Source organism: Amblyomma maculatum, chromosome 11 (assembly GCF_055883805.1).
Source record: "Amblyomma maculatum isolate TAMU_Amacu chromosome 11, ASM5588380v1, whole genome shotgun sequence".
Classification (NCBI taxonomy): Eukaryota; Metazoa; Arthropoda; class Arachnida; order Ixodida; family Ixodidae; genus Amblyomma; species Amblyomma maculatum.
In genome coordinates, this window is record NC_139354.1 from 3899978 (window position 1) to 3918732 (window position 18755).

The window sequence follows — 18755 nt, forward strand, 5'->3', positions numbered from 1 at the left end:
TTACCTCGGAAGGAGACTGCAGCCATGAAATTAGGAGACGCCTGCTTCTGGGAAAGAGAGCAATGGTTAGCCTTGACCGCCTAGTAAAGAGCAGAGACATTAGTCTGCCAACCAAGATCCGTATAACCCGTGCTATGGTCTTTCCAGTTGTGATGTATGGATGCGAGAGTTGGACTGTGAAAAAGGCTGACCGCCGAAGAATTGACGCGTTTGAATTGTGGTGCTGGCGAAGACTCTTAAGAGTTCCTTGGACTGCCAGAAGATCAAATCAGTCGATATTGTCGACCATAAACCCTGACTGCTCATTGGAGGGTCAAATTCTAAAGTTAAAGCTCAGCTACTTTGGTCATCTGATGAGAAGAGAGGAGTCGCTGGAGAAAGATTTGATGTTGGGAAAGGTTGAGGGTCGCCGGAGAAGGGGTAGGCAGCGAACGCGATGGTTAGATGGCATTCTCGAGGCATTGCAGATGAAGCTATGTGATGTTACGAAGATAGTGAGAGACCGGAAAGCGTGGCGTGACATGGTCCATAGGGTCACGAAGAGTCGGACACGACTGAACGCCTGAACTGAACTGAATATCGCAGGGCGAAAAGCTCTATACCCGTATGCGCCATTGTATTCTGTATCCACGTGACCACCAGCTAGTATTGCCAGTTGGGTGCGTTTGTGCAGCATTATCGCATTTTTGACATCGTCCCGCGCTCGTGTTAGGAGAGATAGAAACTGAAACTGGTCTTGATAAATGCCCCGATAATTACTTATCCTTTGCTGCTACTTTTCGGGTTGCAGCTTTTAGTTTTGAACCATCTGGATTAATTAAAGTGGTACTTTCTAAGCATCCTACTGTGCGCAAGATGTAAACTGAATACGCTGTAGACAACTTGTAATATTAACACTTTTCACGTAGTCTCGCAAGGAAAGACACGGCCTCTTGATCGGCTGGGCCGTTTTTATTCCACGCGGAACTTCCCCAGCAGAAAGAGCCTCTTTTAGAGCGAAGCTCTTATGCGCCCGTAAGGCGGCTGAGCCGCGTCGCAGTTGGGGCTGTTTGGGGCAGGCGGGTAAAGCGCGGCGAGGAGGTTGTGCTACATTCCTGTAGCGCCATCATGGTACTTCCATAGTTGCTTTTACTCAGTGGTAAATTTTTGCTAATGAAATTAGCTCATTATATTAATTTCACTCGCACTAAAGACTCTATTAAGCAAACCTACAAAATGTTAAAGGTGAAAAAAATATCTTAACATTGCATTTTTTTTTCGTAGTCGTAACATTTGAGTAATAAAGGCTGGAAAAGGTATACTTGCGGTATAGTTTCGTATCGCTTCGTCTGCAGCACGTACCCGACATTGCAGTATTAGTAGAAATCATCACGAGTGGCAAGAACGGACCAAGCATCTTTATTCTCAACACATACAGCACACTGAAGAAAAGGGAAATACGATTCAGGTCTCTCTTCCAGAACGCTATCAAAACAGCCGGCAGAGCCCCCCTAATCATCACAGGCGGCTTCAAGGCCGCGCACCATGAATGGAGGTATAACAAACAAGACCAGAATGGCAGGCAGCTGTAGAAGGATGCGCAAGAACTGGCGCTCACCCTCCACAGAGACCAAAGTTTTCCCACGAGAACTGACAACAGCGTTTCAAGAGACACGTCACCAGACCTCCCCTTCACCAAAACCCTAGCGGATCTCAAATGGGTAAACACTACCCACAATCTGGGCAGCGACCACTTCTTTCTAGAACACACGATTTCTCAAGACAGGTAATTGGGACAAAAAAGAGGAAACGCATAAAAACAAACAGACTGGATAAATTTAGAAAAGAGAGAACCCAGAACGTATCGTCTGGGAGAACCGACGACATAGAAAAATGGAGTCAACAGATTCACACTTACGTCAAAAACAATACAAAGATCGTGGAAGAAGATGACGCCCCCGCCATCATGGATCCGCACCTCCTGCACAGGTGGGAGGCCAAAAGTAGCATAGAAAAAAGACTAAAGGGACAGAGGTGGAATAAAAACCTAATAAGAAGAATCTACAGAATCAGCAAAAAGACTGAAAAATATGCCCTAAAATTGTGCGAGCAAAATTGGCGTGACAATTGCGACAACATGGAGAAACAAATGACTATCCCCAAGACGTAGAACATCTTCCGCTGCCTGTTATGCTACGAGCAGTCTAAAACCAACTCGAGCATAAACCAGCGCAAGATAAGGCTCGTCTTTGATGGCACGGATAAAGACTTCTTCAATCAGCTCAAAAATATCTACATTGGAGATAGCATCAACCAAAAGCTGCCGACATATCGAGGACTAGACAACCCGGAACTAGACTGGCCCATAACAGAATCCGAGGTCAGGGCCTAGATACAAAGCATCAAAAGGAACTCCACTTCTAGACCGAATGGTATAACCAACGAATTAATCAGGAACTTAGACAACGACTCCACTGTCAGCCTGACCAAGTACACGCAGCAAATATGGGAGAAGTGGGAGCTATCCATACAATGAAAATCAGCAGACGTCATCTTTATACCCAAGCCAGGAAAACCACACAAGTTAGAAAATCTAGGACCCATTTCCCTCACCTCGTGTCTGGGGCAGCTGATGGAGAAAGTGGTCTAGACAAGACTTGTCAACTATATAGATGCAGAAGGATTATGGCCCCATGAAATGGTTGGCTTCCGAAGGCTCCTTGTTACGCAAGACGTCATGCTGAGACTAAAACATGGCATCATGGAAAAGGGAAAATCTAAAGACACAAGTCATTCTAGCCCTGTACTTAACTAAGGCCTTCGATAATGTAAGGCACAGCGTAATCCTCAAGAAGCTTGAAGAGCTAAACATAGGTGCAAGAACCTTCGCTTACATAACCAGCTTTCTCGCAGAGAGACGACTCAAGTTAAAATTAGTAGAGAGACAGAATACCCAATAATCAGGACAACAGGCAGGGGCACACTACAAGGTTCGGTGCTCTTCCCATTGCTCTTCAACATAGCAATGATTAACCTCCCGCCCTGCTCAAAACGATACCATGTATCAAGTTTAGCCTCTACGCACACGATATCAACATCTGGCTAAACACAGGCTCGGACGCAGAACTACAGGAAAAGCTACAGCGCACGGCTAGAACTGCACAGAGTACGCGGAAAATATAGGCTTTACGTGTTCACCGCAAAAATCGGAGCTACTAATCTACACGAACAAAAAGGAGAAGCCAAGTTTTTAAATCACAGTGGATTGTCAAAACGTGCCCCAAGTTAATCAGATTAGGATCCTTGGACTCATCATCCAGGCAGACGGCAAAAACGGGTCCTAATAGCCAAACTACAGAACTACTCTGTGCAAGTAACGGGTCTCATCAGAAGGGTATCTCTCAAAAACAGGGGAATAAAAGAAGAGAGCTTGCTAAGATTAGTACAGGCTTACATCATCAGTAGGGTAGAATATGCAACACCCTATCTAAACTTGGCAGCGGAAGGGGACAAATAGACGTCGTAATAAGGAAGAGCATCAAAAGCGCACTCAGCCTTCCCAGCGGCACCTCCATGACCAGACACATAGGAGGAAATAATGGAAGCCACAAGAATAGCGCAAATGGAGACTCAGTCAATCCGAGACGGAAAGACAAATTTTAGAATGGGTCGGGCTCCAGCACGACAGAGGGACGGACCCTAAGATCAGCCTGAGTCAAAGCTGTAGAACCACCCTGTACATTCCACCCAAGCCAAGAAACATGAGTCCCATTCACAACAAAGACAGAAGAGAAGACAAATCCAAAGACATGGACAAGTAGATGAGCAAGCTTGACCCGAACTCCGAGGCGTACACTGGCGCAACCATCGGGAAATCAGGAGCTGCAGTCGCGGCAGTGGTGGACGGAACCGGAGCCTTTCTAATCACGACATCGATAAAAACAAAAAATGTGGTCATCGGTGAAGAAATAACAATTGCATTGTCTACGTCGGCACAAAGGCTAAAGTGATTATAAGTGACGGCAAAACAGCTATTTGGAAGTTGACGAAAGTACGAGTATCAGCCGCGGCTAAAAATTTCTTGAATCCAGGAAGATCTTATGAAGCATCACAATAACATGGACCCCAGGCCACGAATTGGTGTCTGGAAACGAAGCCGCTCCCGTGCTCGCCATAGGTATCTACCATCGGACGAACGTCGAGGTCGACAACCCCGAACGCGAGGAGAGGTTAAACACCTACCACGAGATCTGTAGATACTACGAACTCAACAGAAAAACATTCTCCTCTCCACATAAAGAGCTAAACAACGAAGAGGTCAAAAGTCTTCGCAGACTACAAGCTGGAAATTACCCCAACCCAGCATGGCTGCACCACTTAAAAATAGAGGACATAAAACACGAAAAGTGCAAACATTGCGGACAGAGAGGTACACTAGGCTACATAATCCGGCAATGCCCCTTTTCGCCTGGGCCAATGGCCAACACTCAAGATTCGAAAGCTTGGGAGTCTCTTCTACAAATCGAAAACCTTGAGACCCAAAATGAAGTCGTCCGCCTGGAGGCTGAGGTCGCGAAGAATCAGTGTATTCTTGCGCACTTCTAGGTGCGGAGTCTCAGGCCCCTACTCGGGTCTGCGTATCTAGTAGGGGAACCTCCTATATCGTGGCAGTGAATTTTTCAATTAATCAATAAATTTATTACATGCAACAGGTACTGCGCTAGTCGTTTCCTGTGTGCACTGTGGTTGATAGTATCTCTTGTGCGTGCGTCGGCCGATTACGCGCGACAAGCTCGATTCTAGAGCCGTGGCAGATTAGCGCCCCTTTGCCGGCCTCCAAGAGGACACCCAAAACCACCAGAGAAGTCAACGTTCTTGCTAGATGGAGTCGTATGGCCGTGAGAGAATTGGCTCACCCTCGCTCGAAAGGTAGAGAGCACAACCATCCACTTCGACATGTCATTCCATCAGTTATTTTGCCTATAGTGCAGCAAGCATGTAGCGCGCTGCAGATTGATCTGCGCCACACGATATTTTGCTTACTCAGGCACCGAGTTCAATGCCACTATCATGATTAAAAAAAAGCAGCCGAAAGAGATCAGGTATTTCGATTCATGTGTGAATACTGCCTTTTTTTCCCCACTACAAATGGGTATATCTTCCGCCCTGCGTTTCTTTACCGGCTGCCGCATTTTACAGATCTTCACGTCTGAATCGACAGGGCTCGCCACCTCCTTTACAAACCTTCTAACTCACACAGTCACGTAAACTTGTAAACGAAAAAGGAATTATTAAAGTACCAATATTTACTGCGTCGCAGCAGCGTTCCACGCCCCGCATCGCATTGCGCGGACTACGATCTGCAACGCACGCTGCATTCATGGTCTACGTTTTGCCAACGTGCCCAGATTGGCACGCCGTAGATGGCGCTAGATTTGGTCCAAAGGTCGCGTGGAAAATCCTGGCTACCCTGGGCAAAGTACCATAATGGCTGCGAGCACGATTAGCAATGGAGTGGAAAGGGTTTACATGAGAGTGCCGCCGCCGCTTTCTGTCTAGTCTTGGTTGCGTTAACTCTATGGTTGCCGGTGTAACCGATCGAAAGAGAGCCACGAGCCACGAGAGAGTCAAAGATAATTTCTTTAAAAAAAAAGATAAAATTGAGCTAATAAATTTCCTTTGGCTCGTGAGAAAAAAACTTTTTGTAACTGCTGTTACACACTATGTGTGTAAGTGCAGTTACAAAAACTGTTTACAAAAAAAGGTCGGAAAAAACTAGAGCCATGTCAAGAATACGTAGTTCTGTAGTACTTTTTTGTAGTTATGTAGCTTTTGTGTAGTATAGTTGTGTTGTCTGTAGTTCTGTAGCCCTTTTCTGTTATAACTGCAGAACATTCTGTTGTCACAACAGGTTTCCCGTCAAAAACTGCACAAAAATTCTGTCGTAAAAACGGAAAATTTTCTGTAGTTTTTTCTGACTGGAGGGTCCTTCAAAACATTGGCCTCAAATATGACAAAAACGATTAAACAGTGTCGCTCCCATTTCGCATCGGGGAGTATCGTAAGTGTCCTATTTTTTTTCCATCGCACGACATACTGCGAGCTTCATAGGTATTGGAGTGGTGGCCCGGAAGGCAAGCTTTGCGCAGGTACGAGCCAAAGCTGGGTCATGTTATCTACGCCAATGGCGCACAATGCGTTAATATTTGGCTGCTTTTCCAAACCTTGCTCATCATCTTTCGGTTTGCCGATAACGACATTCAAAGTAGTTCGCCAACAAAGCCACTTTTTTACATGGCATCGGTGTGAGGCAAATTCAGTGAAGGTAAATAATTTAGTTAGCAGCCAAAGTACGTGTGGATTCAATTATTTCATTACTAAGATTACAAGCGCTATAATATGCTCGCTAGCTTGCTATCATTCACTCACTCTTTTTCGCTCCTTTACACTTTCTGGTGCAAGGTTGGGAGCTTCACCGTTAATCCGAATAGTTCCTAGACTGGCTGAAAAATGCAATAGTTAAAAATGGTTGAAGCATTAAAAGAGACCAATTTGTAACGTGTGAGTGGCAGTAGTTACTACTGAGGACTAGCTAACTTCTGAAGATTTCTCTTATGTATTTGAGCTGTACCGTAGACCAGCGTGTCAAGAACACACGAAACAACGTCGCGTATGGTGGCAGTACATGTCAGGAACTCGCCTGAAATCAAGCTATATTACACTGAGCTCAAAGATTTTTTTTAGATACCTGTCATAGCGCTGCACTTTTTCTTTGGCTCAAAATTAACTCAAAAATTGATTAAGCTGAAGCCTGAACAGATGCTTCGTTCCCAAAATATAGGATGTCCAGAGCAATGCAAGAAAGCTAAGCTGTCTTAAAAAAAGCAATGTTTATTTGTGCATTTTCCGACTTTCCGATTTCTAATTCCTTAGTAGAAGCTGACTACCTGAGAGCTTAGTAAGCGTTAAGAGCGGGCGTGTTTAATTCTTAGGAGACTGGTCGTTGAAGTTTACTGTGTTATTTGAGTTATGTATCCGATTTTTAAATCAGTTGAGTGAACATGTATGGTTGCTCCTCCTTTCGTATTTGTAGCTCATTAAACGTAATCTCATTGATCCCTTGACCATGTCCACGTATCTGTTTTCAAAACGTTTATTCCAGTGTATGTTTCGCCAAAATATTTTGCGAAAGCCCGTCAAACTGGAAAAAAGAAGGAACCTTTCATAGTTATAAGTATGCTCGACCGGCGGTCTGGAGGCTTCGCAGGCCACTGCTTTAGTAAGCGAGTCGGATACGTGCCTTGCACAGTGGATCATTATGGGCTTTAGCGTCCGATTAACATATCAGTGTCAATCAATCGCCAGTTTTCCAGTGCCGTAAAACCTTAAATATAGTGTCGATACCTTCCAGCAATCTACTGGTCCCGTAGAGTCTGAAAAAGTAGAGGAAGGTAAGGTCTGCCGTGTACTCGAAGACGTTAAACTTCTTATAAGACGAAAATGGCACATGTACTCTATGTCGGTTACATTGACATTTTTCGCAGCTCGAAGCGATGATCCATGTTGATACTGCCTCCATCATTACAGTTAAGAATTTAATTCTAGAATTAGATTGTGAAGCGGGACCTGAAGTGGAAATACACTACAACTGCATTTTTCTTCCAGGAAATTCATAAAATAAAATTACGTACCTCAGCCTTGAGCCTAAATTTCGGGGCCTTTTTTTTTTGGGGGGGGGGGGGGGGGGGGCGCTGGCGTTTCGTCTGGGTGTTCTGGGTAAGAGCGGAAATACCGTCCTTATATGTTTGTTTCTTTCTTATATCATCGAAGCCTGATTTCCGGCAGCTTCACTCTGCTAGAGAATGGTCCTTCGCGCACCTGCCAAGCTTGAAACAAAAGTACCATATCACACCTACAATGCATGCAGCAGAGTGCGCAATAATGCATTGTAAAAGTGAACTTTAATCGTGTAGAAGCATCACGTCTGGAAAGACGTGTAAAAGGTAAAGAAATTCAAGCTTTCAAAACAGGGCCATTCTCAAAAAGTGAAGAACACTAAGCGTAAAGAATCTTTACGCCTGAAATAAGCGTGTAAAAAAAAGGAAAAAACCGAGCTTGTTAAGCATGAATTTTGTTTTTGTTTTTTGTTTTTGTTTTTTTTGGGTGTACGGATGCGCCAGCATGGCCTAAAGAGTAGCGCGTCTTACTCAGTACCCACGAGTCCTGACGCTTTCATTTTTATCTCACTGACTCAGTTGAAAGTAGGAGCTATTTAAGAGCGCCCGCTATGTCACATGGCCTCGTGACGTCACATAACTCAGCAAGCAGTCATGTCACCTGCCAACTGCCACCTTCCAGTTTCATGCCATGATTTTTCATTCACAATGCCGACAGCGACAAACAATTGCCAGTGGCTTAGCTCAGCTATGCCAGGACATACGTAGTGTGAGGTACTGGTTTATCCTGGCTAAGCTTTGTCGTTTACCTTGGTTCCCCGTTGTTAACCTCTGGCTATGCCAGTGGTTCATCTTGTTTAGGCTCTATCAATTATCTTGGTTCTCTATGGTTATCCGCGCTGGTTATCCCCGGTACGTGTAATTATGGCTAAATTAAAGGCGACTCATTATATAGTAGCTAATTGTAAAGCGTTTATTTATTATTGCATTTCTTATGGTTCTTCTCCTTGTTCTCCTCGTTGCTGCTTCTCAATTGCCACAAAGGTGGTCCGATGGTCGGTAAAGTAGCAGGCAGCCATCTCTATGGCTCCAACACAGTAGGTTGATCGGAAGGTTTGCCTATGGTAGACGAGGTCAATCGTGGATCTCCACTGCGTGGTCTGGATGTGAGGATCGCTGGCCAGGTGTAAGGTAAACTCTTCTTTCAGAGGATTGCTAAGAGAGTCAGGCGTCCGGTTAAAGTCGCCTGCCACAACTCACAGTTCATCTGCAGCTCCCCAGCGGGGGGTGCAAGAGCCACGCGAAGCCAGCGAGAGTGCGGCCAGTGTAGCTCACGCTAGAAAAGGGCGGATTTTCTGCTGCATTTGGCTCCTAACGCACCCACCTTAAATTGAAAGCACAGTGCCTGATAAATTATTACAAATCTTGCGGCAGGGCCAAATGTAGAAAAGGTGGCAAAAAGAGTCGATTTCCTGCATGAATTTATATTCTTGAAAAAAGGCACACGGATTTAGGAGTAGAAGCAGTGCTCTGACGCAGACCTTTTATTTATTCATTTAATCGAAGATTGTTTGCCCGCTATGATCATTTAGTTTTCAAGTAATACATTAACTCACTACACCATAAGTGGTTTTCGTTATGTTTTATCTTCAAATGGGGGGACTTCCGCACCACTTTGCAATTACAAGAAGAAATATTTGGCCAGCTAAGGTTTAAGACGCGTCCTAGTATTTGTGTGCGTTTCTTGAGCGCCTATACTACTTAAAACTAAGGGACACACAAGTTCCGCCTTTAGGAGCATGACTAGATAGCGTTAGTGGCTTCCTAGTGCCAACTTTCCTTGTATATCTTTGTTCATTTCCATAGACTTTGATTCTCGCCTCATTTCTAATCTCTTAATTTGTTTCCTCATCTCACACATTCTATTTATCATGCAGTCATATGTGAGAGGAGACCAGATAGATATAAAACCCCGCTTAATCAAGCCTTGCGAGCATGGCGGTGTGGCATAGGGGCAGCGTGCCTGCCTCACAATGCAGGGGTCCTAGAAGGCTTATCGTGTTATCACACTCTCATCTGATAGGACAGACCGGAGTTGGCAGCTCCTGTCAAATACGTCATGCCATGTGGTGTTGTCGTGCAGCCTTACGAAGATTCAGTGGCCAGCCATGCTAGCCGCAAACTACCATCTTCCTGAGCCATCACGTTGTTGTACGCTCACAGCTCCAGCAATGACAACGCCGACAACCCGCTCCGGATGTCCTTGAGAACAGGGCACATGACGTTTTGGCGTTAAAACGTTTCTTCTCGCTATCACCTTAGCCTCTTTACAGATTATTTTTATCAGTATGATCACAAACATAAACACAAAGGGGACGAATCGAAGTGATTGCCAATACATGATCATGAGGTCCTAAGCATCCAAAATAAGGGGAATCCCAGCAACAGCGACAGCATTTCGAGGAAGCAAAAGTGCATAAATTCTGCTTTTCTTTTCATGGCAAAGCACAGGAGGAGCTCCGCGGAGCAAAACTTTATTCCCAGCCTTCCCTTACGCTGTACGTTACGGCACACATGTGAATTCGGCACGTTAATCCGTAAAAGAAAAGGAAGAATACAATACGCCGACACTAAGAAGGAAAGCATCTGTTTGCGCCATTGCTCTTCGTCCACTTTGCCGCACGTGTTTTTCGAAATGTGAGCCCCAAAACATGGGCGGCTCCTTTTTCAAGTTGCTGAAATTAAAAAAGAAATGACCGCCTATACTACCTTGAGTCCTTTGTGCTGCATTTAGATAATGATAATGAGGCTGCTGTCGTTTGATGCAGCATTTCACTCTCTACGTGTGATGACACCTGTAAAACGAAGACTTTGACAGCTTTGTCAAAACAATGCTGAGGTTCCGCGGCGTAAAATTCGCTCCTGTATCGTGCGGCAAAATAGCGGTTTCTCTGAATACTTCAGTTTTCTTTGAGAAGTGGCCATGTACATTAAAGTAGTAGCTTTGACGGTAATCTTCAGCGTTGTCTCCGTAGAGGCCCAGTTATCTGGTAAGGTAGTTTCTCAAACCAGCTTTAAAAGACAAAAAAAAATGTTTGCGAGATTGTCGCTGTTACTGATGCTCACTTACACGAAATCTGACATTGCAGGTAGATAGGGTTTAGGACAATCATGATTTGAACGTCTGCAAAACAATGAGGTAAAATTAAGTTACCGGCTAATCATTCTATGCAGTATGTCATTTTAATGTTTGTTATTGAAACTGCGTGAGACTTAGATTAAATGGATAGATGTACAAGTCGATTAGTGTCCCGTCTCACCTAGCATTTTAACGATAAATTTTGGTTATTTGCAAATATAACCGCAACTGAAATTTCGTGTAGACAAGTAGTATTAACGCTGGCCTTGTGTACAGAACCCGCAGCCCTATTTAAGTATACTTACCTAATTCAACTCTAGATATAAGTTTATCACCATATTCCAACTAGACAATTCAGTTATATGATTGTTAAGTAGCATATCAAGTATTTCGTTAATTTAGGCTGTCGATAAATTTCCCAGGAAGATGGAAACTCAGCAAACTGTACATTAATTTATTCGAAAAAAAATAGTCAACGGAAAGAGACAACACTATTTCTGGGCAGCGATAAAGTTCCGTGATAAGTACCCTCCTTTTGAATTCCTGAAGGCGCCCTTTAAAAGGTCAGGCTAACCACGATAGACGGCAGTAATCCCACTACCAGCGTTTCTTTTATGTGCTTGCAGATCAAGCACCTCAGTGCTTCTCAGATAAGGAAGTGGCCGTAGAAGGAGAACCCCGAACAGACACGTTCTGCAAGCCTGAAATAACACATGCGTCCAAGCTTTCTGAGCTGAGACATTGCGTCTGCAAACAAGGCTACGTGCGCAACGCGTGGGGTGCTTGCATCTCAGAAAGTGAATGCGACTACTGTATGTATCGGCCAAAGCAAGACTTCAGTGAATGTCATTCGGTGTGCCATCTAACCTGTGGCAAATGGATTCCTTCGTCCTGCCCGGAGACGTGCCTCTCTGGATGCGACTGCGCTCCGGGTTTTGTGCGGTGGGTGCAAATTTATCGTACAGTTATTTTAAGGCTAACTGTCAAAACAGAACAGGCAATATATTACGTGGATCTAAACAAGTTGATGTCAGTATGTGAATACATATGCGCTTAGAAATTGATTACTGTGCTTTCAGCATGGTGCACTATTTGCTCGTGCCTCACTCTCTGCTCCAGAAATATATTTTAGCTTGCATTGTTTTGAATAAAACCGCTCCTTCACAAGAGGCTCTTCTTGCATGCGGTCGCAGAGTGCTTGGCTTGTACTAACATATATCTCACTCATGTGCGCTGACGTCATTGCGGCTAGCGCTGATGGCCGCCTAAAACGAACGCCCTAAACAAAACTGCCAGTTTGCATCCGCTTTTTCGAGGGTTGGTTCTGACTTCAGCCCGTACCATACGGGCCTAAAACTGAGGCATGTCTATCTTGGCTAACATTATGCTTTTGGAGGGCCTTTGATAATCGGATGGAGCGCCTTTGATGTGACTCATTATAAATACACTAAACGAATAATCTATCCTCGTCCCCTCGAACCCAACCCTTTTCTTTGTTGCCATCTCAGCCGTCAGACACTATCAAATGAGTGTCAGAAAAGGTAAAGCACAAAGGAGAGCTATATATATATATATATATATATATATATATATATATATATATATATATATATATATATATATATATTCCGTCTAATATGGCCACTATTTACATCGTGCATCGCACGGCTATTCAACTGTACTGAACCAAATGGGAAATATATCATCAGCAAGAACAGTGAAATTAACTTATGGTGAACTTGTGTCTTCGCAAGAAAATTTCACTTTGCACGTAGAAAATAGTTCACAACATCCTATGGGTGCCTTAAATGGGGCTGGCGACTTTTTTTTTTTTTTTGGTACCGCTTAAAAAGGAACAGCAAATACATATGACAAAGATAGAACCGAGCAACACAGGCGTTGAATTACAATTGTTTATTAAGGCGAAAGTTTTTAATAGCTCACGCTGTCGTGGACAAAATGGGTCCCGCTTTTGCGGCGGCTCTGACTGGCCGAGGCGGGATGACGTCATAGAGGTCTCAACCAATCACAGAGCATCACCACAGTATGCGCGAACGCGTGCCTTATATGGTCATATGTCAATGATAAATTACTAGTTATTGACTAATAATTGAACAATAATTAGTCACTAGTTGATGACTTAATAATTAACTAAATAATAATTAGGTAAGAAAGTCAAGAGTTACCTACCTAAAGGCTAATTAATTACCTAATGACTGCTTGAATAACGACTTGTTAGTGGCAGTTGCGTAGCAGAATGCGGCACTCAGGCTTTCGCCTTTCACTACTTTAGTTGCTAGAGTCCCTCGTAATTTTTTGAAGAGAAGCCCACACATAAGTATTATTGAAGCAAGCTGTAAGCTGAGTCAATGCTAAGCGCGGTGCAAATAGCCAAAAAAGCGATAAATCAAAGATTTTAAAAGCTATAACGTCATGGCGCTCCGCTGTGGTGGTGGATTGGTTACAGCGCTCGACTACTGTGCCTAAGGTTGCAGGATCGTATTCCGGCCGCGGCGGCCGCTTTGAAATGGAGGCGAAGTGCAAGGCGCCCATGCGCTCTGCGATACCAGTCCACGTTAAGAATCCCAGGTGGTCCAAATTTCCAGTCCTTCATAACAGCGTCTCACAGCATGAGTCGCTTTGGGACGTTAAACCCCGCAAACTAAAATGTGACAGCGGAGGTGGCTCAGCTATAGAGCCAGTAGCAGGCCCGTGCATTTGCGTTTCCTTCTTCCTACAGTCGCAGCAACAATGATGGCTGGGGGAAGGGTGACATGTGAAAATAAAAACAAGATGCCGACGAAAAATTGTTCATGTGCATGGGGTTGGGTACAAAAAAGGGTAGGGGCTAGCACGTTTATAACAGGGCTAAAGAAATGTTCCAAGGGAGATAGGACTACTTTTCTAGATAGGCAGTCTCTTTTCACAATACATAGATGGATGGACTGCTCATATCCCTGTCCCCACGGTTGTGAATCAGGTAAGCTTCTTGTATCTCCCGTGTGCAGTTTCCGAAATATATTTCAGAAATCTTCGTCTCGTTCAGCGCTAGTACCTAACCCTACGCTCGCGATCAGTCCTTCACCTGCATCTTGTTGCTTTCCATTTTACAAGTCACTCTTCCCGTAGCCATCCGTAGCCCTTGTTGAAACGATTATAGCAGCAAAATCAGGTTCGTTGTCTTCTTTTCTTCTCTTATTCTCTTCTTCTGCGTCTCTTCGAGGTGCTCGTTGATTTGGCGGCGACGTGTAGCTCACGCAGAGAGATGAAGGATGGCGAACTTCGCAGTAACGAGACGAAACTTAACTTTATGTAACAAAAAAACGAAGTAAAGAAAGCTATTTACGAAAGAAAGAAGGGCAACCACACTTGACAAAAGAGATTGACACACGCTACACTGTGCTCCGCGAGCAGGCGAGTTAACTGAAACATGCGCACATAGTTCTCCTTTCGCGACTTCGTTAGCCGGGGCTGCCTGCTACCGTAGCTTTGTCGAGAACCGACCGTCGCCGCACGGTGCGTTCTCAAATAACCACCGCCGAAAGTTCGAGAGGCGAAGGACAGCGCTTCCAAAGCTACGCCCTCTCCTCCGGCTTGCTATAGGAGCCTCGAACTCGCTGGCAGCCATGGGCTGCATACTCGGCCTTCTTCATATTATTTTATATTATTTGCGAGTGCGCTACCTACAGTGAAGAGAGGCGAGCTTTGGAAAATACTGTCAAGCAGTTGGACAGCCGCCCTCTCTCTGAAGAAAAAACTCTAGGTGCCAGGGCGAAACAAACGGATAACTGGTGCATGATGAAGGCCCTGTTCAATGTTTTACGTGAAACGGGCCTAGATTCCCGCCACTGACATTTGCGTGTGCTGTGAAGTGAGCGAGTATCACACGTGCATACGCGCTTGTGCTCAAACGTGTGTCAGTGCACTTCGAGCTTTTTCTGCTGAAGTGCCTCGTGTGCGTGCTTCCGCGTTTGTGCCGAAATGTGTGTTCAGCGACAAGTGGTGCGTGTCTAAGACATATGCGGCATGTAGCGTTCTGCGAGTGTGCATGGTCTCCTCAAGTGCGCGAATAACACACGTGTATGTGGTACGTTGAGGTTTTCTGGTGAAGTGCATCGTGTGCGGGTTTCTGCGTTTGTGCTGGCATGTAAGAGTGCAGAGTATTTTGTAATTGTGGTGATGTTTGTTCAGTGACAAGTGGTGTGTGCCCAAGACATGTGCGGCAAGTTGCGTTTCAGAGTGTCAAGTGTGTGCATAGATTCCTCAATCACTCGGACAACAAGTGAAACCTCATTGTACTGTGACATCATAGCCCTTCATTCACGACACCACAACTCTCTTTTACTTCATCTTCCCCCCTTTCCCAGTGTGTAGTAGCAGGCCAGGGTCTCTTTACCGGCGGCCGACCTCTCCACCTTTCTTTTCATTAAATTACTCTCTCTTTTTCTTTTTTTTAATACGAGCGCACTACTCCACGACAAAAGCTGCAAAACCTTGTCGCCCCCTTGTCATCCTGACACAGCAAAAGCATAGGAAAAATTTGACAGAAAAACTGCCGGAGTGGAACAAAGCAAGACACTTTTTGCGGGGAACAAGTATGGATCCTCATAGTTATGCCCGCAACCGATCTCAATGGGTGTTGAACTGCCACTCAATCTTCTTCATTCGCGTGTTTTTTCATTATATGTCATTGTCCTCATTTACTTCCATTTATTCGTAATGAATATAAACACACTGCAATTGCACTACCCAACCTAATTAAGGTGCATTAAAGGTAAGAGGCCCCAACTCTCCTCTACCCCTCCGCCAGTTTCGATGAAAAACTTCCAGATATGGCTTTGCGGATTTCAAAAATTTGAATTCGGCAATTCAGTTGACCTACGTTCAGTACCTATTGGCCCATCTCCAAAATTTGGATGGACCACGAACAGAGTCAGGCCGAAAAGACCCTGAATGTGGATGAACAGTAAAGATTTGGAATCTTTCGCACCATGCTACGTTGGCCCCCGGAGAAAAGCCGGCCAGCCTTTTTTTTTTTTTCTTCTATTCGCAGTGCATCTGGAGAAGTAAAAGAATGCGTTCCGGCAAGCGAGTGCCCTCCCGCGTGCCCGGCCAATGCGACCTTCCAACTCTGTCAGACGAGCTGTGAACCACTTTGCGGAAAGCCTCCCCTGCAGCCAGATACCTGTGACCTTTCCTGCAACGAAGGCGAATGCGTCTGTCAGCGAGGATACTTTAAGAAATACGAATATGAAACACATGGCGATTTCCTATGCGTTCCAAGCAGCGAGTGCCCAGAGGACATCTAGTAACAACTATTGTGCGTAGATGTTGCCGCTAAATGCTTTCGAGTGTTTTGCAATAATACAAGCGATGAGAACACATGCAATAGTCAACCTTCTCCATATGACTCTTAGCGAAGGCAAGTAGAAGGGCTGTTTGCGCACAAAAAATCTTCAAACGATTTCAGAATATATGAAACACGTGTATTCAGCCTTCTCGCACTTTTACTTTTTGTTGCTTAGCACTAAATGTTTGACTGGGGATGAAAATTTGCTAAACAAGCATGAGTTGCCGGCAGGTGGAGCGGACTGTCTCTGTGCCACTTATCACTGATTTAGTGCGCCTCGTTGCTGTTGTTGTTTTTTTTAGATATTTTTTTGCCTGGTAGTTCGTGCGATAGGTTACAAAAAGCGAAGTGAAAGGTGTAAGTTCGGGCTCAATAAATTATCATATTTTAGTACCCCGATCAACAGAAATTTTCTTGAGAAAATTATTTCAGACCAAGTAACATGAGATGTTCATTCCCAAGATATAATGTTTCATAGTTACAGTATATTCGAAAATATAAATCTTGTGTCCATAGAGCTTCAGCTCTGTACCCGAGCTAATATTTCGCACTCTATTGATGCAACTAGTTGCAAAAAATGAACACCTTCGCCTGCTCGCCGAATATAGGTATACGTTTATTACCCTTGATTGAGAGCATCGGTGAGAAGATTTGAAAGCATTGAAAATAAATCCGATAAGAAAATGGAATATGAATTACATCAAGTACTCATGTCTGGCGCATAAATACAGGTATCTTTAACGTCCGCTGACATCGCACAGCACACGGAAACTCTTCGTTTCGCCTCCATAGAAACACAGCCTGGCGGTCGGGTTCGAACTCGGGTACTCCGGCAGAATAGTCGGGCATCTCATCCACTGAGCCACTGCGTCGGGGCGCGGTTTAGGTGTCCGCAGAGCATTGGGGAGATACTGAGCCGTTCGTTTCTTGTAAGCCAGTTTACATTTTAACACGGGGGGTCCATTAACGGGCTCTTGACATCGACCAGCGCTCAGACGCCTTTTCGCATCGCCTCCATTCTCGACTATCAATCAGCACAAGATGTCATGCTGCAACTTACCCACCACATATTACAACTACCCATTGGCTTTGGTACCAAAGCTATCCTCGATCTAGACTTTGCCAAGGCGTTTAACAATGTAGCACATGCAGCTATTCTTACCAACCTCTAATCAATAAACCCCAGTCCGAGGACCTTCAACTACGTAAGGGATTTTCTCAGAGGTGGAACAGTTTGAACTAAATTTTGGAACCGTCAAATCTGTCACATATGATCAAATCTGTCACATATGTCACCAGGCACAGGAGACCATACCCAAATCCTGCTGCACTCTAAGGGACCACTTATACTGGAGGTGTCCGTCATACGAGTTCTTGGAATTTACATTCAGAACAACGTCAGAAACACAGAGTCCTTCAATAACCTCAAGGCTGTGTCTCTCAGACAGTCTTATACGTTGAATCGCTAATTGGTATTCGGGTATGAAGGAAACATTTCGCCCGCCTAGTCCAGACTTCTGTCATTAGTAGAACTACCTACACACTACGCACCTCAAAATTAGAATTGCACAAACACAACGTGTTGATTGTCTGATCAGACGGCCGTTTCAAGTCAGCACATGGTCGCCCCATATCTAAGGAACGCTTCAGTTCCCTCGGAATCCACAACACTCTTAGAGAGCTGGTCGAGGCCCACCTCACCTGTCAACACGAACAGCTAACCCACACATCGACACGAACCTTGACGCCCTCTCACTTGGTTACCCCGCAATAAGACAGGACAAAGTGTCACTTCCCATGAGCCTGCGAACTCACTTGAAAATTCTACCTCTCCCGAAGAGTATGCATCCTGAATTTCGCGGTTCAGGTGTCCACATAGCAAGTGTGACAGATACTGCGTCTTTCCCTTCCTGTGAACCAATTATTATTATTAATGAGACTGTCCACAATTTCGCCTGAGGACTCGTCAGCCGGGCGACGGGACAACCTCTCATGAGGTCGGCGAGGAACCGTATGGTTTCCTATCAAGAAATTACACTACACTTTCGTCAAACACGTACCGACCCTACGGGACACAAATCTTTCACAAAGGGATAAGAGTTCATCTTGCGAAAATTACGGACGCATTCCTTTCCAAATCCAGTCACCTACGCCCTTACATAACCTGCATTTTACACCTCTTGCTGTAGCTATTGCCACCAGAGGGAAAGCTTACACCACATACTATGTGCATGCCCACGAGACCTGTATCCGCGGGATCTGCAGTTCTCCACGTGCGAGCACTGGGAGGCCGCTATGCTCAGCTTGGACCCGCTAATCCAAATGCGGGCCATCGAGCGTGCAGCCTAGGTGGCCAGAGCTCAAGGGCTCCTGACCACCTAGCGCAGAAGCCCCTGCCCAAGTCTTCATGGTTTGTTTGTATTTTTTTATTTTATCCCCCTCCCCGAAAGCACTGCAGACTGCAGTGGAGAAATGTGAAACGCCCCGCCGGGGTGGTGCAGTGGTAAGACGCCCGACTACTGTGCCGGAGTACCCGGGTTCGAACCCGACCTCGGCGGCTGCGTTTCGATGGAGGCGAAACGAAGAGGCGTCCGTGTGCTGTGCGATGTCA

The 18755-nt window shown here is 45.1% G+C and overlaps 1 protein-coding gene across 1 annotated transcript; it reads left to right on the top strand.

Annotated features, from left to right (window-relative positions):
- The first annotated feature begins 1928 nt into the window (after positions 1-1928).
- On the top strand, positions 1929-16103 carry LOC146172687 (serine protease inhibitor swm-1-like). The gene is made up of 3 exons (XM_084584364.1): positions 1929-1968; positions 11421-11610; positions 15848-16103. Exons 1-3 carry the CDS (start codon positions 1929-1931, stop codon positions 16101-16103), a joined length of 486 nt encoding a protein of 161 aa, XP_084440490.1.
- Positions 16104-18755: the final 2652 nt, after the last annotated feature.